Source organism: Musca domestica, unplaced genomic scaffold (assembly GCF_030504385.1).
Source record: "Musca domestica strain aabys unplaced genomic scaffold, Musca_domestica.polishedcontigs.V.1.1 12, whole genome shotgun sequence".
NCBI lineage: Eukaryota > Metazoa > Arthropoda > Insecta > Diptera > Muscidae > Musca > Musca domestica.
The window spans coordinates 8,211,413-8,239,143 of NW_026712155.1; the positions used below are offsets into that span (position 1 = coordinate 8,211,413).

The following is a 27,731-nucleotide window of genomic DNA, read 5'->3' on the forward strand; positions in this document are numbered from 1 at the left end:
AGTTGCTGTTGTGGTGGCGAAGGCGGTGGCGAGTGGGTTGTTTGTTTGTGATTCTTCTCTAGTTGTGGTTAAAACAAGTTTGCCTCAATCTTTGGCAGTAGTTGTTTGGAGATGATGGAGGTTGGGAAAATTTAACTTCTTGAAGAAGGTGCAAACATGTAGATGTATTTGTGGAAAATTATTGAAATTCTTGGAAACATAAGGCTCTGATTTAGATGGCAGAACAGTGCGGATAAGTACGGATAACCGTGTTAATAAAATTATTGGGATATGTGTAATTTGAAGACAATCGGACACTTACATCACATTTTATAAGAGTTGTAAGTATTCAAAACTTTGACCCTTTTGGGGGAGGTACCAGAAGAATGGTCCGATCCCTACTATTTTTATAACAGATCTTGTTTTGATAGAAATATTGAGATGCGTCAAGTCTGAATGGACACGAATGTTGATTTCCCGTTTTATGAGCTTCATGGATATTCAGAATGTTGACCCTTTGTGGGTGAGGTCCTTGATGGAGTGGACCGATATTGTCCATTTGCGCACCTGATCTAGCACTTATGCAAAAATTAGGTTTCGCAAAGTTGGAGCACAATCGGATCATCCTTTTTCTTTATGTGCAGTAATATATTTTCTTTGAAAATTTCGACCTTTTGTTGGGTAGGTAGAAGAAGTGGACTGATATTGCCCATCTCCGAGCTCGATCCGAGTTTGAAACTAATATTACTATGTACCAAGTTTGAACCAATTCGGATACTCCCTTCGAGAGTTATTTTGCGCACCAGCCAGCCAGACGGGCAGACGGACGGACATCGCTTGATCGACTCCTAGTGTCCTGAAACGGATTTGGTCCAAAGAGACGTAGGGTCTAAAACTGTTATTTCGATGAGTCACGTTTTGGCCTTATAAAATGATATACAGGGTGAGATGAAAAACCTTTAACAAACTTCAGACTGCTGTCATTTCTAAGCCACTCGTCCGACAGCTGTTAAAATTATTCCAGTGACAGCTCATTATATTGTTTACAGGCGTACAAAAGCATTTTGGTGAGAATTTTTCAGAAAAAAAGTTATTCGTGATGGAATTCAAGCGTGATGGTGTGATTTCTTTATATTTGGCAGGAAAATCACAAGTGGCTATCGTTAGAGTACTCCAGCATTTAAATGTGAATAAATCTTTTGTGTCTTGAACGTTACCGTGATACTGGTAGCGTAGCCCGATGTCTAGGAAGTGGCCGGAAGAAAACAGAAACATCAGCAGAAATGGTTCGAAAAGTAAAGAAGCGACTTGAACGAAACCCGCGTCGAAGTGGCCGAAAAATGGCACGTGAGCTGAACATATCGCAATATTCCGTTCGGCAAATATTGAAAAATGAGCTCGAAAGTGCAAGAACTTACAACGCAACAGAAAGAAAATTGACTCAAAAGAGCTAAAGAGTTGCTTCGCTTGGCCGAAAGTTGTGAACTGCCGAATTTGGGTTTCTCCTCTCCGATGAGAAAACATTCGTTATCCAGCAGTTTGGAAACAAACAAAATGATCGTGTGTTTACTTGCCAAAGAGGTCAGCTGAAAATGTGCACCTTGGATTGGCCACCAGATCTCAAGGGCCGGCCATGGTGATGGTGTGGGCCGCCATAACATTCGATGGATTCGCTCGTATTAATCGACCGTGCCATCAGAATAAATGCCGAATATTATTGCGAAAATATTCTGGAGGATGTATTAAAGCCTGGGGCACGGAAACATTTTGCCCCAGATCTTGAACCACCCAAGAATGGTTACAAAATGGGGTTCCTTGCTTCATTTCCAGCGCACAATGGCACCAATATCTCCGGATACCAATTCGTTGGACTATTGTGTCTGGAGTATTTTGGAAAGCAAAGTTGGCACTTAAAAATACCAAAGTGTCGATGACCTCAAGTAAGTGCTTCGCCGGGAATGGGCCAAAATACCACAGAGCAGCATTCGGGCAGTGTGTGACGGTTTCATTGGCCGTTTGAAGGCAATAATTCATGTCAAAGGTAACCAATTAGAACAAATCTAAACGTATTCTAAAATTTGATGCTATTTTCGGCATTTTTTGCTTTCATTCAATAAAATTTAAAAAAAGTGAAAATTATGGCGTTTGACTTTGTTGCAGGTTTTTTATCTCACTCTGTGTATATTCCTGATCAGCATAAAATTCGAAGACTATGTAGCTCTGTCCGTCCCTTCTGTACGTTTATTGTAATCACGCTAGAGTCAAAACGAATAATGATAGGAAGCTAAAATTTTGCATAGATCAGTCTTTTGTGTGCAGGCAGATCAAGTTCGAAGATGGTCTCTATCGATCCACGATATCGCACATCCCCCATATAAGTGTACCTCCCGATATTCGGTATTTAGATGATTTTTGCCACATTTTTAAATGGCATTGCCTGAAATTGTACACTAGAAGTTATCTATGAGTACTTTACCCCCTAAAAGGAATTTTCTGTATAGGTTCACGATATTGTATAGCCCCATACAATGGTACCCCCCGATATTCGGCATTTTGACAATTTTGACCAAATTTTTTAATGGAATAGTCTGAAAATCCACACAAGGAGTTCTCTCTGAGTACTTTACCCTCTGGAAGAGAATTGTCTATATAGGTCTGTTAGTATATCCCACATATAACGTTCCCCGGGATATTCGGTATTTCCTGGATTTTCATAACATTATTAAGCGGAATTGCGTCAAATTTCGTATTTGAAGTTCGTGATGGGTAATACAACTTATGACGGAAAATTGTCAATGGTGGTTCACCTCTTAGTATAGCCCCCCGTACAAGGGTATCTCCATTTATTTGGTATTTTGATGATATTAGAGACATTATTCACCGGAATTGTTTCGATTTTCGAATTTGAAGTTCGGAATCGGTACTACAGCCTATGACAGAAAATCATTTATCCAGCACCACTTCTGGTATAGCCCCCATATAAAGGTTTTTATCTGAGCTATATTTTTGGACGAAATATTTTTTATACCCTCCACCATAGTATGGAGGGTATATTAAATTTGTCATCCCGTTTGTAACACCTCGAAATACACATTTTAACCCCCACAAAGTACATATATTCTTGATCAGCTTAAAGTTCTATGTCGATTTACCGATGTCCGTCCGTCTGTCCATATATCCGCCTGTCCGTCTGTGGAAATCACTCTAGCTTCCGAACGAATTGAAGTAGATTGATAAAATTTTACTCAAATGTACGTTATGTCTGCAGGACTTTTGGTATTGAAAATGGGTCATGTAGGTCAGCATTTTGGTATAGCCCCCATACAATGGTACCTCCCGATATTCGGTATTTTGATGATTTTAGCGACATTGTTTCACCGGAATTGTTTTAAATTTGGTATTTAAAGTTCGTAATGAATACTTCAGTCTAAGATAGGAAATTGTCTGTCCAGGTCCAGGTCTTCGTATAGGCCCCTTATAACGGTACCACCCTCGTCTTCGTAGATCCCCCATATAACGGTACCTCCCGATATTCGGTATTTTGATGATTTAAGCGACACTATTCACCGGAATTGTTTCAAATTTGGTACTGGAAGTTCGTAATGAATAATTTAGCCTAAGATAGGAAATTATCTGTGCAGGTCCACGTCTCCGTATAGCCCCCTTATAACGGTGTTTCCCGATATTCGGTTTTTTGATGATTTTAGCAAATTTATTCACCGGAATTGTTTCCAATTAAGTATTTGAAGTTCATAATGGATAGTACAGTCTAAGACAGAAAATTGTCTGTGCAGGCCCAGGTCTTCGTATAGGCCCCATATAACGGTACCACCCGATATTCGGTATTTTAATGATTTTAGCGACAATATTACCGTTTTTTTTTTTTTAATTTTCGCATTTGAATATTATAATGGCTTATGACATATGCAGGTCCATGTTATCGTAAAGACTCTAATATGACAGCTACATTCGGTTATTTTAGGATTTTAACAGCATTTTTAACGGATTTATTTATTTTTGAAAATTGCTAAATTCGTTCCTAATGGAACGAAGGAGGGTATTCAAAGTTCGGCCCGGTCGAAATTCCAGCTTTTTACTTGTTTTTTTTTTTTTTTTGTTGTCCCGGCCGTTTTTTTTTAGAGGGAAGATAGGAAATATCTGATTCACATGATATATTTTAAAATACAAAAATATTTCATAAATATGGATAACTAGAAGTGGAGTTGGTTCTCTTGGAATTTTTTTTAGAAGGCACATAAGGATCTTGCATAGGCTCTTTCTGTATAGTATACCTTTTAGAGGTCTTATATAATTAGGAGGCCTTCTTGTAGAATTATTATAAAGAATACGGCTATTAGAGCTACTAAATATTGAAAACTTCTTTATTTATATATCCGCTATCTATAGGGTTTTAAAAAATAGAATATTTCTTCCTATGCGATACTTCTTTTTATCTCTCATAGAGTCCGTATGTGTTCCCTGTGAAATTTCGTTCATGGAGGTCTTTGTTCCAATGGATTTTATCTGCCATATTTATGTGAAATATAAATATCTATCTGGGAATTTCCTTAATTACCCATTAAAATTCTGAAATTGAAATTGACTTCTCTGCAATAATATCCTCTGGTAGTTTGTAATTTTGTCAACATAACTAAAACCCTGGAAAATCCCACAAAAGTACAGAAATCCTATTGACAAATGATGCAAACATGGTGACCACATTTACCAAAGGATCCCTCCTCAGCCATTAAAAAAGAGACACCACACAACTAATCACATCTCTCTTATCAATTCAAATATTGTGACATAACCATTTGGAAACAATTTTCCAAATTTCCACACATGGTAGCCAACACAGGGCTGACTGACTTCTCAACATCTCTCCATCGAATTGGTCACTAATTAAGAGAAAGTAAAGATCTCTAAATGATTCCTAGAATTCAGTTTCTTATCTTCAATTGTACACACACCATGGAACTAAGCCCCTTCTGCCTTCAAAAACTCTAATGAAGTCTTTCCGAAAACCAGGAGAAGAAAATTATTGTCAAAATATTTTGATGAAAACTCGGTGTGTGTGTGTGTTTGTTGTCCAATGGCTCTTAATGAGAAACCTTCTCTCTCTCTCTCTGAGTTCGATAAGAAAAACTACAGAGAAAGCAATCTGAACTATAACAACAATACCAACAAACACCAATAACCTCCACGAGAACAGCTGATAAGAGTGTTAAATGCGTAAAACATGTCTTGCATCGTAATGAATGACTGACTGACGGACAAACAGACAGACATGGAATGAATGAATGACTGAGCGAATCACATTGTCTGTATGTATTGGTATGTGTGCGCACGTTGTGCATGGGTATTTGTTTTATATTCATCATCCTTGCGTGGGAACTCCACGAAAATCCTTCTTCCCACGGATGCAGAAACAACCTGCTTTCATTTGTGTTTCCATCGAAGTGCGAGTGCATGTGCGCCGTTGCCGCGTTTGCTGTCGTTGTTGTTGTTGCCGTTTATGCTCTGTTGTTTAAGTATTTTTATTGTTATTGGAATTTTTGGTGGGGTTGTTCGCGCCGTGATTACGGCCACAGACAGTGGCTCACAGAAGTTTAAGAACAGAAAATTTGATGGATGGATGGATGTCTTCATTCGATGTCTTTTAGGGAAAGAGGAGCTGAGAATAGGAGGAGGTCTTCTCCGGGTCTTTTTTAGATGGAAGATCGTCTAGAGGTCTTCTGTGAACAGAAGTCTTCTATGGAGAAAATGTCTCCTAAAAATCCTCTATGAAGGCAACCTTTAGGAGCACTTTTGTGTACAGATTTCCGAGATGTTTTTCATTTTTAGAAATCATTTTCATGATTTGCTACATTGAAATCTGCTCAAAGACTTTCAGCGGTCCTTTATAGAGGGGTGGTCTCTGATTTTAAGTCCTTCTAGAATCCTTCGTAGTGTACACTACTTTTGAAGGGTACCTAGATAAAAAGCATCTAATAGTCTTCCAGGAATAGACCTATGAAGATCCGACATAGATGTCTTCCATGGGAGGTCTCTATGAGCTCTACGATATACAAATTTTTCCAGATTTCTACGGACAATCTTTGATTGATATAAAAATAACTTTTGATAAAAATAACTTCTAGGAAAAGAATTCTACAAGTCTTCTATAAAAAGAGTCGATTCTATAAGGCTACCAAGTGGTCCTTAATGGAGAGAATTTCTTTAAGACGTCTTGTATGGAGATAGGACCCTTCATAGGTTTTTTTTTCGGAAAGAATACTTTCTAGATGGGCTTTAAGAGGTCCTCTACAAAGAGATGAGGTTCTTAAGATGATCTTCTATGGGAAGGACACTCTATATAACATTTTTTCTTTAAAGAGAATGCCCTACAAAGGTAATAGAGAAAGTGCTTTATAAAAGTCTTCTATGGACAAAAGATATTCTAGAAGTCTTATAGGGAGTGAACACCTTATAGAGGTCTTCTAAAGAAGGAAGAACTTCAAGGGATCTTTTTAGGGTTGGAAGACCTCCTAAAATCACAATTGATTTGTTTGAAGGGGTTATTCTGGAAAAAATATATTCTAGAAATATTTTCTAGAGGTTTCCATTTAAGAGGGGAGCTTCAGTGGACCTCCAGTGGAAGAATCCCCTATATAGGTCTTGTTGTTGATGACCTCTAATGAGAAATTATAGTCTACAGGTTTCCTGTGGGATTGGACCTTCTAGGGACCTTATATGGGGAGAGAGGTGCTTTCTAGGGAGAAGAACTGCTCGAGGATTCCATTTAGTAAGTCTTCTATCGAAAGATGGGGCAACTGGTTCTTAAGGGGTTTCTGTCGAAAGAACACCTTTACGATGTCCTCCGCAGAAAAATACCCAGTTAAGGTTATCCATGTAGAGTGGACTGAGTGATCTTCCAGAAATTTTCTTAGGACAGAAGTGCATCTTTGGGGAGAAGACTTTCCACCAAAATAAAAGGGTCTCTGCCGAGGCCCTCTGTAGAGGCCTTCTATGGAGAGAACATAAAGGATTTTTAAAGATTTACTCTCTGGAAAGAAAAGCTTCCAAAAATTATCTTCTTTAGAGAGAAGAGTTTTTATGTTATTCTATAAAGTGAAAGATGTCAAGAGGTCTCCTATATGGCGATCATATTATTGTGGTTTTTATGGAGAGCAGAATTTAAGATATCTTCTCTGGGATCAAGAAATTCCAAACTGCCTTGAAGACGATCCCTATGGGTCAGAGATCTTCTAGAGAAATTTTGGAGCAAACGCCTTTCCGGAGGTCCTCTTCTATAGACAAGCTTCTGGAGGCTTACTCTGTATGCAAGACTTTCTCGAGACGATCTTTTTATGGAAGTCCTTTTAAAGGTCTTCACTGTATGAAAGACTTTTTTGATCCATGTATGACAGACCTCCCGTAGATCTTCTCTGTACCGAATATCCATTTGCAGACCTTCTGGGGGCTTCCACCGTATAGAAGACATTCTAGAGGTCTCCCCTGTATGCATGACCATTTGTAGGTCTCCACTGCTTAGAAGACTTTCCGAAGTTCATCCTCGAATAGAAAACTTTCTGGTGAGCTCTTCCGTATAGGAGACCTTCTGAAGGTCATCCGCGAATAGGGGCCTTTTGTGTGGAGAAGAAGATCTATTGTGAATAGAAGACCCTCCGGAGGGCTTCTCTGTCTAGAAGGAGTTCTAGATGTCTTATGTGATTTAAAGATCTTCTAGAGGTCTTCCGTGTAAAAAGGATCTTCAAGAGTCTGCTCTGCATAGAAGAGTTTTCAAAGGTCATCTCGCCATGGAAGAGCTTCTAGGGTGTCTCCTCTGAATCGAATATATTCTAGAGGTCTGATCTGTATAGAATGCCTTCTGTTGGTATCCTCTCTCACAGTAAACCTCCTAGAAGTCTTCCGCTTAAGGAAGGCATTCTTTTAGATTTTATATGTTTATAGCGGTCTGCTGTCTCTAGAAGACCCTCATTGTAAAGAAGGCCTTCAACAACTATTCTGTGCATAAAAAAAACCCTTCAAATGGTCTTTTGATGGTGATGGCCCTCAGGAGGTGTCTGAGTAAAGAATCCCTTCAGGAAAAGTACAAACGACCTTCAGGATGTCGTTTCTGGGAAAAGAAGGGCTTCAGAAGATTTCCGGAGTATAGAATACCTTCAGATTTTTTTGTTATTAAATGTTTTTAAAAAAGTCCTCTGATTTTGGAAGTCCTTTACAATATGAAGACCTTCAAGAGATCTTTTCTCTTCTGGGGGAGGATTGTGGTGCATAGAAGCCCCTTTGGAGGTCTTCTTTCTTCTTGAATACTTCTAGATTTCGCTTTACATTTCATTAAAAGCAGCTCCCATTTTTTTACACCTTCGACCCACTGTCTCCAACTCATCACACGGACTGTTGCACGGCATTGTAATTTTAATTTCGGTGCATGAGAATGTGAGTAAATCGTTATTGGACCGTTTCGACGATTTTTTTCGGGGTTGTAGTCCCCGTTTAACGCCGTGTCTTTTGTTTTCGAACAAATCAAAACAAAAATAATCATAAAAATATATTGCGTTTTATTTCTCGGCTTTGGGGAGGGGAGAAAACAAGTATTACTCGATTAAGGTGATTGTAATATTCCATCGACTGCGCTGCTGCCACTGCTGCGTGATCGTAGGGCGGCAGCAACAGCGACGGCAGCAGCGATGCCATGACCAAAACACTGATTATTCGTTGGGGTCCGAAATTAGTTCCCACAGTTATAAACTTCCTCTTTTGGCATTTCTTTGGCAACGAAGAACACGAAACCGGCAGCAGCAACAACTACAACAAGAGCGAGGGCTAAGCAAAATCTCCCCCTTTTTTTAGAAACGGAACGGGAAAAAGAATCAAAGATAGGATATGCTGTTTTGTTGGTAGTGTTTGTGTTGTTGGTATGATGTGAGCAGTGAGCACAAGTGTTGTGCACTTGCCATTCTTTGTGTTGTTGTTGGTATTGTTGTCTTTGTCCATTGCCAAGTGGTTACAAATGCACCCACCTGTTCGCATTTGAGTTTGGTTGCTACTCAAATTACAGGGTTATTTGGTTCTCTTCTTCTGGTTCTTTTTTTGTTGTTCCTAAGATACTCGGAAATTTCACCAATAAAAAAAACACGGCAAGGCTAAAGGTCCAGTTTCCTTCCTTGTTCTCGTTGGCTGATTGGCACCGGCAGCAGAAGCAGCAGAAAAAAGGTTCTGGAGATGTTTATGGCCATCATTCAATTATTTCATCATAATTCTGTTGGCCACTATCACAAAAAGAACTAAATGGCAAATTTCATCCTAAAGCTACATCCTATCGGTGCTTTGGCCCTGTATTTTGATGATGCTGCCCAAAGAAGATGAAGAAGAGCAAGAAAAAAATCTCATCTCTGTTGCTTCAGAGAGTTAGGGTCACACAGAGACGGGATGCTGAACATTTCCTGCAGTTATTGAAACTCTTTTTTTTGGGGGAGACTGTCTTGTTTATGACGTTAGTTTATCTTTGTTATTCAGGGACGTGGGCAAGAGTGTATTCAAGGGGTTGAAAAATTGGAATTTTGATAAAGAAGTCTCTAAATGGAGATTTTTATGGATCTTCAGGCCTTCTATATGGACAACACTTCTTCTCTTCGGAAAAGGCCTTATGCAGGTCTTCTTATCGGAGAGGACCTCCTAAAGGTCTTTTATTCAAGAGCACCGAAAGAGGAAGAAGGTATTTTATTTAGAGAAGACCTAATCCTTATATTCACAGAAGACCTTCTATTCATTCTATTCAAAGCAAACCTCCTCAAGGTCTTCTTTTCGAAGAAGACCTGATGACGGACTTCTATACAGAGAAGACTTCCTGAAGGTTTTCTATTCAGAGAAGACCTACACAATGTCTTATATTCGAAGAGGACCTGCTGAAGGTCCTTTATTCAGAGAAGACCTCCTCACGATGAAAAGAAAAAAGGACCTCCTCGAGGTCTTCTTCTATTCGAAGAGGACCTCCTCGTGAAGGTCTTCTTCCATTCGAAGAGGACCTTCTCGTGAAGATCTTCTTCCATTCAAAAAGGACCTCCTCATGAAGATCTTCTATACGAAGAGGACCTCCTCGTGAAGGTCTTCTTCTATTCGAAGAGGACATCCTCGTGAAGGTCTTCTTCTATTCAAAGTGGACATCCTCGTGAAGGTCTTCTTCTATTCGAAGAGGACCTCCTCGTGAAGGTCTTCTTCCATTCGAAGAGGACCTCCTCGTGAAGGTCTTCTTCCATTCGAAGAGACCTTCTAGTGAAGATCTTATTCCATTCGAAAAGGACCTCCTCGTGAAGGTCTTCTTCCATTCGAAGAGACCTTCTAGTGAAAATCTTATTCCATTCGAAAAGGACCTCCTCGTGAAGGTCTTCTTCTTCTATACGAAGAAGAGGACCTCCTCGTGAAGGTCTTCTTCTTCTATATGAAGAAGAGGACCTCCTCGTGAAGGTCTTCTTCTTCTATATGAAGAAGAGGACCTCCTCGTGAAGGTCTTCTTCTTCTATACGAAGAAGAGGACCTCCTCGTGAAGGTCTTCTTCTTCTATACGAAGAAGAGGACCTCCTCGTGAAGGTCTTCTTCTTCTATACGAAGAAGAGGACCTCCTCGCGAAGGTCTTCTTCTTCTATATACGAAGAAGAGGACCTCCTCGTGAAGGTCTTCTTCTTCTATACGAAGAAGAAGACCTCCTCGTGAAGGTCTTCTTCTTCTATACGAAGAAGAGGACCTCCTCGTGAAGGTCTTCTTCTTCTATACGAAGAAGAGGACCTCCTCGTGAAGGTCTTCTTCTTCTATACGAAGAAGAGGACCTCCTCGTGAAGGTCTTCTTCTTCTATACGAAGAAGAGGACCTCCTCGTGAAGGTCTTCTTCTTCTATACGAAGAAGAGGACCTCCTCGTGAAGGTCTTCTTCTTCTATACGAAGAAGAGGACCTCCTCGTGAAGGTCTTCTTCTTCTATACGAAGAAGAGGACCTCCTCGTGAAGGTCTTCTTCTTCTATACGAAGAAGAGGACCTCCTCGTGAAGGTCTTCTTCTTCTATACGAAGAAGAGGACCTCCTCGTGAAGGTCTTCTTCTTCTATACGAAGAAGAGGACCTCCACGAGGTCTTCTTCTTCTATTCGAAGAGGACCTCATCGAGGTCTTCTTTGTCTATTCGAAGACTAGGACCTCCTCGAGGTCTTCTTCTTCCATACGAAGACTAGGATCTCCTCGAGGTCTTCTTCTTCCATACGAAGACTAGGACCTCCTCGAGGTCTTCTTCTTCTATACGAAGACGAGGACCTCCTTGAGGTCTTCTTCTTCTATACGAAGACGAGGACCTCCTTGAGGTCTTCTTCTTCTATACGAAGACGAGGACCTCCTTGAGGTCTTCTTCTTCTATACGAAGACGAGGACCTCCTTGAGGTCTTCTTCTTCTATACGAAGACGAGGACCTCCTTGAGGTCTTCTTCTTCTATACGAAGACGAGGACCTCCTTGAGGTCTTCTTCTTCTATACGAAGACGAGGACCTCCTTGAGGTCTTCTTCTTCTATACGAAGACGAGGACCTCCTTGAGGTCTTCTTCTTCTATACGAAGACGAGGACCTCCTTGAGGTCTTCTTCTTCTATACGAAGACGAGGACCTCCTTGAGGTCTTCTTCTTCTATACGAAGACGAGGACCTCCTTGAGGTCTTCTTCTTCTATACGAAGACGAGGACCTCCTTGAGGTCTTCTTCTTCTATACGAAGACGAGGACCTCCTTGAGGTCTTCTTCTTCTATACGAAGACGAGGACCTCCTTGAGGTCTTCTTCTTCTATACGAAGACGAGGACCTCCTTGAGGTCTTCTTCTTCTATACGAAGACGAGGACCTCCTTGAGGTCTTCTTCTTCTATACGAAGACGAGGACCTCCTTGAGGTCTTCTTCTTCTATACGAAGACGAGGACCTCCTTGAGGTCTTCTTCTTCTATACGAAGACGAGGACCTCCTCGAGGTCTTCTTCTTCTATACGAAGACGAGGACCTCCTCGAGGTCTTCTTCTTCTATACGAAGACGAGGACCTCCTCGAGGTCTTCTTCTTCTATACGAAGACGAGGACCTCCTCGAGGTCGTCTTCTTCTATACGAAGACGAGGACATCCTCGAGGTCGTCTTCTTCTATACGAAGACGAGGACCTCCTCGAGGTCGTCTTCTTCTATACGAAGACGAGGACCTCCTCGAGGTCGTCTTCTTCTATACGAAGACGAGGACCTCCTCGAGGTCGTCTTCTTCTATACGAAGACGAGGACCTCCTCGAGGTCGTCTTCTTCTATACGAAGACGAGGACCTCCTCGAGGTCGTCTTCTTCTATACGAAGACGAGGACCTCCTCGAGGTCGTCTTCTTCTATACGAAGACGAGGACCTCCTCGAGGTCGTCTTCTTCTATACGAAGACGAGGACCTCCTCGAGGTCGTCTTCTTCTATACGAAGACGAGGACCTCCTCGAGGTCGTCTTCTTCTATACGAAGACGAGGACCTCCTCGAGGTCTTCTTCTTCTATACGAAGACGAGGACCTCCTCGAGGTCTTCTTCTTCTATACGAAGACGAGGACCTCCTCGAGGTCTTCTTCTTCTATACGAAGACGAGGACCTCCTCGAGGTCTTCTTCTTCTATACGAAGACGAGGACCTCCTCGAGGTCTTCTTCTTCTATACGAAGACAAGGACCTCCTCGAGGTCTTCTTCTTCTCTACGAAGAAGATGACCTCCTCGAGTTCTTCTTCTTCTCTACGAAGAAGAGGACCTCCTCGAGTTCTTCTTCTCTACGAAGAAGAGGACCTCCTCGAGTTCTTCTTCTTCTCTACGAAGAAGAGGACTTCCTCGAGTTCTTCTTCTTCTCTACGAAGAAGATGACCTCCTTGAGTTCTTCTTCTCTACGAAGAAGATGACCTCCTTGAGTTCTTCTTCTCTACGAAGAAGAGGACCTCCTCGAGTTCTTCTTCTTCTCTACGAAGAAGATGACCTCCTCGAGTTTTTCTTCTTCTCTACGAAGAAGAGGACCTCCTCGAGTTCTTCTTCTTCTCTACGAAGAAGAGGACCTCCTCGAGTTTTCTCTTCTTCTCTACGAAGAAGAGGACCTCCTCGAGTTCTTCTTCTTCTCTACGAAGAAGAGGACCTCCTCGAGTTCTTTTTCTTCTCTACGAAGAAGAGGACCTCCTCGAGTTCTTTTTCTTCTCTACGAAGAAGAGGACTTTCTCGAGGTATTTTTGTGTGTGGAAAGTTTCTAAATATCTACTGTGTCTCCTGACTTTCTTTCACTTTTTTCTCTCTCTCTCTCTCTCTCTTTTTGCACTCTCCTTACGTCCCTTGGGCTACCACGTCACTGACCCATTGGTAAACATATTATTTTAACATTTTGTCAGAACACGGTAAAGGTAAGGTTAACTGCAACAACAACAACACGACAAAGAAGAAGAAACTGACTGAAGAAAAAATTAAAACTGTTTCCCACACTTTTTTGGGACTAACTTCATGGACAGACGGACCCTAAAGACATGCAGACAGACGGACGGACGAACACCGGTGGAAGTATGAAAGAGAGTTTCATGGGATATTTTTTCCCAGCGTTTTGTTGTTATGCTGTTGTTGCTGCTGCTGCTTGTGGAACGATGACAGCCATCGATGTGTGTGCTACCTGCATTCCGGTGCTGGTGCTGTTGTTGGCTTGGCACGGTTGCACACAGCTGTAGTGTGGTTGTTGTTGTTGGTATTGCCCTTACAGGTTATTTGAGGCGACTCTTAAGCCAAAAACCATGGGAAATGTACACATCACCTAGCAGCGAAGCAATCGACCAGCCAGCCAGCCAAGCGATCGGCCATCCATCCAAGTGGCTGGCTGGCGGTGGTGGTGGTAGTGATTCCTGTTAGAATGTGCATGCCACTGATGATGATGATGGCGATGGGAAGTGAGTGCAGTTTCTTTCTCACAGTTTGCCACAGGGCCATCGGCACCAACCAACCAACCACCACTGCTGCTTCTGCTGAGCCATGCCACTTCTGCTCATGGGTACGTGTCCGTTTCTTTGGCGAGTGAGTGAGCGAGTGCGGCTCTGTGTGTGTGTGTGCGATCTTGGTTTGTGGGTATTTTTTTGATCGACACAGGTCGTCATATAAAATTAAGCGTGCTCACCAAAGCAGCATCAGTTCATCGCCAACTTTCACAGCGTCAACATCGCTCACCCAAAAAGAAGCACAAAAGAAAACAAAACAAGGAATACGACACAATTTCTCTACGCCAAATACGGAAACGTAGAACACCAAAATATTAGAAAGTTTAAGGCCCACACATCCGACACATCCACCTCACCATGTATACGGACACAAAAAATCTGGCAAATCTTTGCATCAATCAATCAAATTCCGCCATGAAGCTGTCAAATCACCAACAACAGCAGCAATTACTGCTGCAGGAACAACAACAAAGTGACAAGTTCAAACTGAAGAAAATGTGGAAGCCCATTTTGCGGCTAATGGCCCTTAAATCGGCAAATTCGGCATCGAAGAGCAATCGTTCCCTGCCCAATAATGTCAATCTCAATAATGCCCAGATCTGCCACAGTACACCCAAGGATTTGTTGTTCAGTGCGGAGCAAGAGCAGAGGCTCCAGGAAGCAGTAGAAGAAAAATTTCCCGAAATTTTGCAAGAAACGGAAGTAAAAGAAATCAGCAACACCACCTCCCCCGTTTACCACCCAAAAGTTGGCAGCAATGCCAAGGAAACCCAGGAATTCATTAGCCGTGTCAGTGTTGACAAGACCCCACTGAATTGCTGCAGCACCAACTGCGTCTATGGACGTAACTGTCAACACTCGCAATATCACCAAATGGAACAAAATACTACCTCATCCATCAACCACAACACTGCCACCACCCCCTCCACCCAACTCCAACGCCAGAACCTCCTGCTCGATGAAGATTTCAATTTCATCAATGCCGAAGATGGTTGCTTCGTTTGGTCCAACACCCCCAGCGGCGACATCGACGAACAGCTGTTGCGCGACTGGTATTGGCACAACTCATGGCAGTTTGCCGAAAATGCAACCATGTGTTAGACGTCAACAGAGCTGCATTTGCCACCGCACCGACATGCAAATGCAACCTTGTGTTGACATCCTTACCCCCGGGAGCGTTGCCAAAAGTTTTTCAAATTAAAGAGTGGATCTCAAGCTGTTAAATAATTTTATTATAGCATTCTTTTTTTTAATTTTTAATTTTTACTACATTAGTAAAATTTAACCTTAATTTTTTTATAGATTTGTAATTGTTAAAAATACTTTTTTTTTTAATTTTATTTTTTTTTAACTGTAAAATATGCAATATTTTAATATTATTTGTGATAATGTTATCAATTGAGAGTGAGAATATTTGTAACAAAAAAAAAGACATGAAAAGAAGAGAAGACAAACACAAAACCCAGTGCAAAACAAAAAGAAGACAAAAAACAAGAATCCAAACCACAAAGAAGAAGAAAAAAATAAACAAAAGAAAATAGAAAATATTCTAATTTCATAAAACATAAATTTTTATGGGTCTATTTTTTTATAAAACAAAGGGGGATTAAAGCTATGGGCTATTCAGGCCGAATAATGGGAAAGCTTTAAAAATACTTTTTTTTAGAAAGAAGTCCATAACAGATTTTGTCGCAATTAAAGAAGTTTTGTTGGAAACTTGAATGTTCGACGAAACAAAAGGCTTATGGAAAGTCGTGGCCATTAATATTCTTGACATGGGAGAGCAGATCTGTCATTTTATGTAAATTTCGTTCCCAAATGGTTTTGAATAGGTTTTGAAACGATGTGCTGACAGGTCTTCTAGACGTCTCAAATGTCACACAAATATCTCAAAGGTCTTCCTTCTCTCATCAATAGAAGCAGTTCGATCTATATGTGTGACCTCATGGGTGTTCTCATTATAAAAAAGCTTTAGTAAACCTTTTCTAGCTATGGAACCCATACTAGGGGCCTATACCTACTGTTTTTATACCCTCCACCATACTATGGAGGTTATATTAACTTTGTCATTCCGTTTGTAACACCTCGAAATTCTCATGTCAGACCCAACAAAGTGTATATATTCTTGATCAGCGTAAAGTCGATTTAGCGATGTCCGTCAGTCTGTCTGTCTGTCTGTTGTAATCACGCTATCTTTCGAACGAATTGAGATAGAAGGCTAAAATTTTGCACACCTGTTTATTTTTCCAGTAGGCAGGTTAAGTTCGTAAATGGGCCATATAGGTCCACGTTTTGGTATAGCCCCCATATAACAGTACCTCCCGATATTCGGTATGTTTGTTGTTGTTTCACATTGGTATTTCAAGTTCGAAATGGATACTACAGCTTATGACAGAAAATTATCTGGGCAGGTCCACGTCTTTGTATAGCCCCCCCATATAACGGTACCTCCCTATATTCGGTATTTTGATGATTTTTGCGGCATTATTCACCGGAATTGTTTCAAATTTGGTATTTGAGCCTATGACAGAAAATTGTCTGTGCAGGTCCACGTCTTCGTATCGCCCCCCATATAACGGTACCTCCCAAAATTCGGTATTTTGATGATTTTAGCTCCAATATTCACCGGAATTGTTTCAAATTACGTATTTAGAGTTCGTAATGGGAACTACAATCTGTGGCAGAAAATTGTCTTTACAGGTCCAGGTCATCGTATAGGCCCCATATATCAGTACCTCCCTATATTCGGTATTTTGACGAGTTTAGGTACAATACCCACCGAAATTGTTTAAGATATCGTAAGTAATGGATGCTATAGCCTGTGACAGAAAATTATCTATGCTGGTCCAGGTCTTCGCATAGCTCCGATATAATGGTACCTCCCTATATACGATATTTTGATGATTTTAGCTACATTATTCACCGTTTATTTCAAGTTTCGAATTTGAATATGGTAATGGCTAATGACAAACAATGTCTATGTAGGTCTACGTCGTATAGACCCCACTTTACTGCTTTTTATCTTATTTTTTTACATTTTATCTAAATTTAAAGAGACCCTCCTCTGAAATAGTTTCGAAATGCATTTCTAGGAAAGTCGCTGCTATAGACCATATAACAACACCTTCCTTAATAACTTTCAATGATCTTCCATAAATAGGAGGCCTTTAAATGACCCCTCAAAGGCCTTAAATTTATAGAACGCATTCTGTCTATAAATGAATTATAAAAAGTCTTCCAAGCCCCTCAGAGCCCCCTCAGAATTCTTCTAACTACAGAAATCTACCCGATGGCATGTCCATCAATAGAAGACCTCTAATTGGTCATGCGTCCATTAAATACATGTTGATGGTCCTGCACTTACAGAAGTTCCTTCAAAGGTCTTTAAACTACACAGGGTCTTTAAAAAAATATAACTCAAAAGTCTATATAAGTCGAAAGTGTTCTCTCCTTGGAATATCTCTCAGTGACCAGTGACATCTTATAGGTCATACATCTATAAACTACAGGCTGAGACAAAAAATCCACAACAAAGTCAAATGCCATAATTTTTACATTTATTTTAAATATTTTTTTTTTTTTTTTGAATGAAATAAAAAAATGTCGGAAATAGCATCAAATTTTAGAATAAGTTTAGGTTTGTTCGAATTGGTCACCTTTGGTGCACATATTCAGCTGACCTCTTCGACAAGTAAACATGATAATTTTGTTTGTTTACAAACTGCTGGACAAGGAATATTTTCTCGGAAAAAACCCAAATTCGACAGATCACCACTTTCGAACAAGCGAACAACTCTTTAGCTCTTTTGGACTATTTTCTTTCTGTTGCGGGGTAAGTTCTTGCACTTTTTGGAATTTCAATGGCTTTACCCCGAGCTCATTTTTCAATATTTGCCGAATGGAATATAACGATATGTTCAGCTCACGAGCCATTTTTCGGCCACTGCTACGCGGGTATTGATCTTCACTTTTCGAACCATTTCTGCTGATGTGGCTTCCGTATTCTTTCGTCCACTTCCTTGATGTCGGGCAACGTTACCAGTATCACGGTAACGAGCGATGGATCAAGATGATAAGTCTTGATAGTCCCTGAAAAAATACATTTTAAGACCCCGGATAGTTCTCTAAAATCCCTTAAAATGTCGTATAAAATCTGAAAGTCTTTGAATTAGTAATTTAATAAATCCACGATGATCCTGATAGCGTTTGAATAAAATTTCCTCAAAAATCTACGATTGTTGCCCATATGTTTTTTTGGAGAAATGCTCTTAAAAATAGACGATTATGGCCATGATAGTCTTTGGAAAAATATACCCTAAAAAATTTTAGATATTAAAAAATTATATTGTTAAAAATTCTGATAATACTCAGAAAAGTCTTAAAAATTACGATTAGAGCCCCGAATATCTTTGGAAAAATATTACTTGAAAATTTTGTAAGTCCTTGAAAAAAAATAAAAACAAAATTCTAGCCTTGAAAATCCTTAAAAACAGATTCTTAAAAGTCCTGATAGTCCTTAAAAAATATTCCTTCGAAATCCAAGAAAAAAATTGCCCTGAAGGCATTTAATAATATACTTTCATCGTCATGCCTTTAAGTCCTCAAAAAGAAAAATCCACGGTTTTTAGCCTGATAAGCACTAATAGGGCTTGAAATAATATTTTAACAAAAAAATGTACGATCATAACCTCAATAGTCCTTAAAAACATTATTTGAAACATACAAGAATAACCCTATTCTTTTAAAATTCACTATTACACCCAAGAAACCTCCTTGGATATTCTTCAAGAACTCAAATCTATATAGAGAAAGTCTTTTATGGATAATGTAGTCAAGGTACCTGAAGAAAAAATTCTTGAAAAATTTTGCTCGATGATGGATTAGTTGCTGAAAATGAACTCGTTCGACATGAGGTGAACACAAAGCCACTGGCATACTCCAATGTGAGTCCACATCAAACTCGAACTTAGCACACTTAACGAACGCTTCTCCTCACGTCAGCTAACCACAAAAACAGTGGGTGCTGTCCTTTCACTTCAGGCCAGCATTGGCCTTAACACTCAACAGCGAGTCCTTTTTCTTACCATTTATTTTAATTTTAAGGTGTTTTCCAATGGCAATAAAATTATTATTATGACCTCTTGATCCTTAGGTCATGATAAGTGACAGAGAGTGGGCAGAGAATTTTCCCACGTGCCTTTCGAACAGCATCTCGTGTAATGTGCGTGGGAACGACGATTCTAACTAAGAACTATTCCACAACATCGACGCCTATTTTATGAGTTTAGTCCGTCTGTCTGTAGATAAACAAAGAAACCTAAAAACTACTTTCCCATGATCCTGCATCCTTTTTAGATACTGTGTAGAAGAAAGAACAATAACAAACACACTGCAGAGAAACACGAAACTAATCTCAATTTGATGGCAGCATTAAGATGCTGTTATTCTTTGGTTGCTAAACAGATTTCCAACATTCCCACACTCTGCAGCCAGCGACAGATGCATTTGAAGAAATGAGTTCTTCTAATGAGAATCGTTGTTGGTTGTACAAATACCTGCACATCCCTTTTTGTGATGGAATCCTTAAATGCAGTTAGGTGCAGATGAGGAATTATTTGAAAAAGAAAACAAGTGTGTCAATGGTCAGACATCAATTTACGTTTGAAAGAAAATGCGAGCAAATTTTCCCTTAGAGTTTTCCTTCTGAAGCTCTTCTATAGGCAGAAGACCTTCTGAAGCTCTTCTATAGCCGGGAGACCTTCTGAAGCTCTTCTACAGCCAGAAGATCTTCTGAAGTTATTATATAGTCCGGAAGACCTTCTGAAGCTCTTCTATAGCCAGAAGACCTTCTGAAGCTCTTCTATAGCCAGAAGACCTTCTGAAGCTCTTCTATAGCCAGAAGACCTTCTGAAGCCCTTCTATAGCTAGAAGACCTTCTAAAGCTCTTTTATAGACAGAAGACCTTCTATACCCAGAACACCTACTATAGTCAGAAGACCTTCTATAATCCGGAGACCTTCTGAAGCTCTTTTATGGCCCGGAGACCTTCTGACACTCTTCTATAGTCCGGAGACCTTCTGAAGCTCTTCAATGGCCAGAAAACCAACCTTATATTCCTCATTTACTTTTTCCAGAATCGACTAGCATGATTTTTGCATTTCCTCGTAATGGAAAATTGATATCTCATCGTTGACACACTCGGTCTTTTCAACAAAAACAAACACATTCAGCTATGCCTAACTGCATTTCAGGAATCAATAATAAAAAGGATGTGCAGGTATTTGTACAACCAACATCGATTCTCATTAGAACATCTCATTTCTTCAAATGCATCTTGCGTTAGCTTCAGAGTGTGGGAATGTTGGAAATCAGTTTGGTAACTCAAGAATAACAGCATCTTAATGCTGCCATCAAATTGAGATTAGTTTCATTTTTCTCTGCAGTGTTTTTGTAGTTGTTGTTCTCTTTTCTACACAAATGTCTAAAAAGGATGCAGGATCATGGGAAATTAGTTTTTTTTTGTTTCTTTGTTTATCTAAAGACAGACAGAGGGACTAAACTAATAAAATAGGCGTCGTTGTTTTGTAGAATAGTTCTTAGTTGGGATCGTTCCCACGCATATTACACGAGATGCTGTTCGATGGGCACGTGGGAAAATTCTCTGCTCACTCTATGTCACTTATCATGACACAAGGATCAAGAGGTCATAATAATAATTTTTATTGCCATTGGGAAACACCTTAAAACGAAAATGAATGGTAAGAAAAAAGGACTCGCTATTGAGCCAATGTTGTCCTTAGGTGAAGGGACAACAACACCTACTATTTTTTGTGGTTAGCTGACATGAGGAGAAGCGTTCGTTAAGTGTGCTAAGCTTGAAATTGATGTGGACACACGTTGGATTATGCCAGTTTGGTTTTATACAGCTAATGCCGAACTCGTTGCAAACTTATTTTAAAATTGTAGAGACTTGATATAACATCTCAGCAATTGACAAGGGAGATTTGTACAGAATATTTTAGAGTGAACTTCATGGATATAATCGTGGATTTTAAAGAACATTTCCTAAGGCTTTCGGGTTATTATTTTACTATTTTTAGGGCTTTCAGGGCTATCTATAATTGTGAACTTTAAAAATATTTTTTTCAAGGATCATTTATATAAGATCTATATTCGAATTTTATGGCAAACAATTTTAATGAATATTTTGAGATCCTACCATCCCGTTTAAGGGGATTTTTAATCACATTTTAAAAAGGAGACTAAATAAGACACCTTTGGTGACTCACCCTATAATTAGTGTTTTATATTTATGAATTCCTTGCGTTTAGGTAAGTTTTATACTCTTGAAATATTCTAATACCTTTCAAAGAATGAATTATCAGAATACATTTTCACATATCGATGGATTTTAAAAATAATTTTTAAGGAATATGGGAATTTTTTAAAGACTTTTATTTAAAGATCTACAATCATGGATTCCTAAAAAAATATTTTTCCAACTTCTATCTGGTCAATAATTGAGTGTTTTTAACTAATATATTTCTAGGACTACCAAGACTAGAATCTTGCAGTTTAAAAGAATATTTTTCAAGGACTTTCAGCTATATAATCGAAGAACTCTGGAAGTATACTCTGTATAGAACTTCTATAGTCCTGGATTTTTTAAAGAATATCATTTTTCAGGATAAAGTTTCACATAGCATTTACTCATAGACTATCGAAGCTTGAATCGCGAATTTTGTACATTTTTTGAGGAATATATTCATTGATTTTGTAAATATTTTTTATAGACTCTGAGGACTATAATAACGGATTTTAAGGAATGTTTTCTCACAGACTATCTGCGTCTTTAAATAATAATATTTTTTGAAGAACTTTCAAGGCTAATATCGAGTTTATTTTTAAAAATATTTTCAGGAACTATAAGGGCTATTATTTTTCGAAGATTTTCTGGACTATAATCATGGATTTCTATAGAGTGACTATCATAACTATAATTACTTTTTTAAAGAATATTTTTCGAGGTCTACCGGGAATAGAATCTTGGAGTTTTAAGAAATATTTTTCAAGGACTCTTAGGGCTTTTATTTTGAATCTTTGGAAGAATATTTAATAAAGGACTACAGGACATGTCTATAATCCTGTTTTTAACAACAAATTTCAAAGAATGTTTTTTGAGGTCTATCCGAAGTATAACCGTAATTTTTTATAGATTTTTCAAAGAGCTTTTAGGGCAGATTTCGCAGATTTTTTCAAGGACTATAAAGGCTAGATTCTTGGATATTTTCAGGGACTATAATAACTTTAATAGTGAATTTAAAATTTGCTTCAAAGACTATTTTTAAAGAAAAAAATTTCAAGAACTATCAGGGCTAAAATCATGCTCTTTTAGAGAATATTTTTCAAACGTTTTATGGTGTGGAGCTTCATAAAAATTTTTAAGACATCAAAGATTTCTATGAATATTTTTCAGAGGCTCTCAGTGCTAGGTTTCTAGAGAATATTTTAATAAAAGACGATCAGGACTATAAATGCAGATTTTTAATTAAGTTTTGCCAAGGACTACCTAGGTCTTGAAAGACTATTTTTTCTAGGTCTTTTAAGGCTTTAACAATGGATTTTTTCTAGCAACCACCGATTTTATAATCGCGGATATTATAGGACCATTTTTGAAGGACTATCAGGGCTATTTTTGGATCTGTAGGAGAATATTTTCAGTTTTTAATAACTATCAGTGTTATAGTTGTAGATTTCAAAGCAGGGATTTTTTAAGTAAGGATCATTGAGATTATAAACATGGATTTTTAAAGAATATTTTTCCAAGGACTAACAAGGCTATAATAATGGATTTTGAAAGTATGTTTTGTAAGGTCTTTCAGAGTTACAGTCGTGAATTTCAAAAACTCTTTTCTCTAAAAATCTTGGATTTCAAAATACTTTAGGCCATTGATGTTCTAAAGATATATTATTAAAGACTATCAGGGATACATTATCGGACTTTTTAAAGGAAATTTTTTTGGAAACTATAAGAGGTCACATTGCGTCCTTCAAGAGATATTCCCTCAAGTACGACTTATTCTATCGTCATGAATTTTTAAGGTCTATTCGGGATATTATTGTGGTAATTTTGCCCTGGAGTTTAAAAGGCTTTAAGGGCTATACTCTTAAGAAATATTCTTTCAAAAAAAAAAAAAAAAAAAATATATAGATGATCCAATGAACTATTTTCAAGGACTATCAGAACTTTAATCGCAGTTTTGTAAAGAACATTTTTTTTAAGGACGACCTACTCCATTATCATGGATTTTTAAGGAACATTTTAAGGTCTATTGGTGATATTATTGCTGCCATTTTAAAAAATATTTTTCAAGGTCTTACAGAGCTTTAATCGTGGATTTTTTAAATATTTTTTCAGGATGATTAGTCCTATACCAGTAAATATTTTCAACGATTTTTAGGTCTAAACTCGTGAATTTTTTATGAATATTATTTAGAAGGTCCTTCAGGCTTCAATTACGGACGCTTTTAACAGTCATCTAGGCCATAAACGTGGATTTTTAATAAATATAAAATATGAAATAATATTCCAATGGGGTGGCTGGAATATTGTAACATTTTTTAATCGTATTTAAATTTTGTGTGGAAGATACTAGAAGATGTGGAACATTATAACCGAATACGCAAACAGGTTACAACGTTCCACTTCTTCTGGTATTTTCAAGACAAAAGTTAAACATTTTCAAAAATAATAAAAAAAATTATCGTCATCTTGATCGACCATCTTGTTCCAATCCTTTTACCACCTAAGGATCTCAATTTCAAATAATTTATTTCACAATTTTCACAAGTTAAAAATATGGGCCTTCACCTTCTGATACCTCTCACATCAAGCGTAAAAGTTTCAAATATTTATAAGCAAGTGTATATTCTTGCCAAAATTAAATCTAGTGTGAAAATGGGATGTATCGGTTCAGATCTTCTGGTAAAAATAGCAACTCCAATTTATATTATAGTTATAGATTAGATTATGGTTATAATTTAAAGTTCAAAGGACTAAATTTGCCGAGGCACTTGTGTCTTTTCAAATCGGGCTTGTTTTACCCATATGGATTCTACATCCAAATCTGAACCTATCTCGATAAAATTTGGCAATGGTATTTCTGAGCTGAATTTGTATATTTCCCCAAATATCGTTGTTAAAGATATTTCCGACGGTCCTAGATTTGGTCGTATGTGCCATATTCCATCACATTTGGGCTAATAGTACATGTTTGGTGCACAAAAAAAGACGATTCGGACGATGATATATATGGGAGCTATATCCAAATCTGAACCGATCTCCATAGAATTTAGCTGAGGTATTTCCGAGCTGCATTTGATTAACACAACAATACACATGGAAGCTATAGCTATACCTGAACCGATTTAAATCAACTTTAGCATGCTAATTTTCAGGCCTAGTGTCGCCGTAAATTCCATACTATTTGGGCTGATATTACTCGTTTGGTGTACAATAAAAGGTAAATGGGACGAAGATATATATGGGAGCTATATCTAAATTTTGGTCGATTATCTCCACTTTCAACAGGGTCCGTCCTTGAGTCAAGTAAACGACTTGTGCAAAATTTCATCTGGATCGGATAAATGCGACCTGTACTTTGTTTACAAATATACATGGACAAATACAAATATACATGACTCAAGATGTGATTCTTTGCAGATCATCAAAAGGAACTATGGGTCTATCTCGTTCCCTTTTGCCTGTTACAAACAAATGCACAAAGACATAATACCCTGATCACCTAGAGGTGTTGTGTATAGCTAGTGCCTCAGTTTCCTTCAAAATTCCAAAATCTCAAAATTTCTGTTTAAGGGATAGATAGGGTCAATATTGCTAGGATAACTTATATTTTATGCCCCATTGTTTCATTCAGGTCATTGAAGATCCAATTAAAAGCCTGTTCCTTTGTTCACATATTCAAGTCAATGGATTTTATTTATTTTTATTAAAAAAAAAAATGTCATGGTTCATTTAACAGCTTCCTTGTTGGAGAACTTTGAAGGCCTCTGTAAAAAAAAAAGAAAATAAGATTCCATACTCCCCCTCCTCTTTATATTTCTTATTTGCAATACTTACTCTCATTGCCCACGGCACAGTTGATGGTCTCCATCATACATTCATTGCTGGCCAAGGCACGATATTTGCCATTGGAAATACACACCGGCTGATAGATCATGGCACAGGGTTTCAAACACTTGGAGGTGGTGAGATCCAAGTTGTTCAATTTTACAAACAGATTTTCTATGGTATCCACAAATTCCGTGCTGCACCAGTCCATGGCAGTGGCAGCGAAGGCTAAAATTTTTTCGAAAAATATTTTTTTAATTTTTATGGCTCCTTGGGAAAGAGTCCCTCTGAACTTACGTGTCAATGAATTCCTTTGCCGGCGACAATTGCTGGCCTTCAATTCACAGGGATTGCTGAACTCCTTGTACATCTTGCCATCGGTGGCACAGAGGGGGGCATACAAGGCCGGACAGATTTGTGGGCAATCGAGTTCATCGGTGGGATTGGCATTCAATGGGCCCAAAGTGGCGCCCAACACCATCAAAGTTATTACGATTTTGGTAAACATTTTAATTTTTGGTTTTCTTTTGCTTTTAGAGTTTATTTTCTAATTCTTCTCTCTTCTTTTCGCTCTCACTGAACTTTATTCTTTTAGTTTATTTGTCAGACTGTCAGTTGTTTTTATACTTTTCTAACAATTACCTGGGGGAATATATTTCGGTGGCATTTTTCTTATCATCGATTGAAAGGCTTTTATCATTATTATTGTTTTTGTGATAAGATGCCGGGCCTGTGTGCCACAGGTGATAACGATATTATTATTAGTATTTTTTTTTTTTTTTTTTTTTTTGAGTTATAATTTATAATAGAACCAATTGATTTGTTTTGATTGCCTTGCTTTTAGATTGTCTCAGTTCTTTTTATTTGGCACGTTGTTGATGGTAAACATCATCAACTCGGCTAATTTGAAAATGTTGTAAATTTGAAAAAAAAAAAAACATTATTACAGTGCTCCATCAAAATATAAACAAAATATGAAACGACGTACCTGATATTTGGCACGCCAAGGGGAACTTTTTTAAAATCACTTGCCCTTGATTATAGTGCCAACTTTCTTTGGGTGAGAAATTGCACCGACATACCTTGACGTCCTCCACACGCTGGACATTCTTTCATCATTTTCTATTTGCTCAGTCATAATATTTTATAGAGATAAGAGTTCAGAGTTAAGATTTATATGCCTTGACGTGTCCCGCCATAGTTCAGAATATTTGTTTTTAGTGATAATGCAAGTAATCAGATTTAAACTGAATACCCCAATCTTTTCTCCTCAATACTCTGAGTATTGGAATTAATTCATTATTAGTCATTAAACATTTTTTGGAAATCGAAACCCTGTGTTTCTTGACACCCATATCAAGTGCTCTGGAACTTAATTTGTATTGGATGGTGTGACAAATACATTTACGATCTGATTTTTTTCCATTGGTTTGAAGTGGAGAGTATATTGGCTTTGGCAAAAAGAGCCATCAATCCTTATAACCAGGAGCTATTTAAAAATAACTTCTATGACAAAAACTTGTTTATACCTAAGTAACGATCCCATGCCCAATGGAAGAGGGACCAAAAAAAAAAAAAATCAGGAGGAAATATAGCTATATGAGACCATCAGAAGGTCTTCGAGCCATAAAAGACCATCAGGAAATCTTCTAGCTATAGGAGGACGTCTTGTAGACATAGAAGACCGTCAGAGGGTCTCCTAGCCTCAGAAGACAGTCGGAATGCCTTCTGGCTACACAAGTCTGGCAAGAGGCAATCTAGCTATAGGAGGTCAGTAGGTCTTCTAGCTATAGATCAGGTCTTCTAGAAATAGAAGACCGTCAGGAGGTCTTCTAGCTATAGGAGACCTTCTGGATATACAAGTCTCTGAGGGGGTAATCTAGCTATAGACGACCGTTAGAAGATCTTCTAGACATAGAAGACCGTCAGAAAGTCTTCTGGCTACACAAGTCTCTTAGAAGGTCTTCTGGCTACACAAGTCTCTTAAAAGGTCTTCTAGCCATAAAATCCGTCAGAAGGTCTTCTGGCTACAAAAGTCGCTCAGGAGATAATCTACCTAAAGGAGACCATCAGCAGGAGGTCTGCTACGCATAGAAGGTCGTCATCAGGCCTTCTAGCTGTAGGAGACCGTCAGGAGGTCTTGTAAACTGACATTACCATAATTTTTGTGTTATTTTGAAGCTGTCAAGGAGGTAGTTAAATTTTTTAGGCTTTCTTAGGTGGGTCACACGCCAGTAAAATTTGGGATCAAAATAATCATTGAATTAACATCAGTAATTTTGAAATAAAATGAATACTTTGCGAAATAAGCTTTCATACCGGCGATGCTCGAATCTTCCAATTTTAACTCCAAATTCATAACCTGCATGACTTTTTCAGTAATTATTTTTCTGTAACACAGTGTATAGTGGATTTCTAAAAACTTGAAATTGTATTCTGTCTACGGAAGATCTTCGGAAGAATTTCCATTTTCTATAGAAGAACTTCTAGAAGTTTTTTTGTCTATAGAAGCCTTTAAGGAGTCTTCTTTAACATAAGTCATAAGGTTTTCTATGCAGATAAAAAGTTTAGGAAGTCTTCTTCCCTCGGGAAATCTTCCATATATTGTTGACCATAAAAGTGCCCTCTA

General features: G+C 38.4%; 2 protein-coding genes and 1 long non-coding RNA gene across 3 annotated transcripts in view; 2 read left to right on the plus strand and 1 right to left on the minus strand.

Annotated features, from left to right (window-relative positions):
- Positions 1–27,731, plus strand: part of LOC131800637 (uncharacterized) — a 207,739-nt gene that overhangs the window by 114,789 nt on the left and 65,219 nt on the right. The window lies entirely within an intron of this gene.
- On the plus strand, positions 14,146–15,540 carry LOC101892008 (enhancer of split M2 protein). Its single transcript, XM_005188007.4, has one exon. The coding sequence runs from the start codon at positions 14,329–14,331 to the stop codon at positions 15,070–15,072; it is 744 nt and encodes a 247-aa protein (XP_005188064.1). The 5' UTR covers positions 14,146–14,328; the 3' UTR covers positions 15,073–15,540.
- Positions 24,987–25,701, minus strand: LOC101891481 (enhancer of split M1 protein). Its single transcript, XM_005188004.3, has 3 exons — positions 25,400–25,701; positions 25,112–25,330; positions 24,987–25,041 (listed from the first exon to the last, which is right to left on the minus strand). Exons 1-3 carry the CDS (start codon positions 25,608–25,610, stop codon positions 25,007–25,009), a joined length of 465 nt encoding a protein of 154 aa, XP_005188061.2. The 5' UTR covers positions 25,611–25,701; the 3' UTR covers positions 24,987–25,006.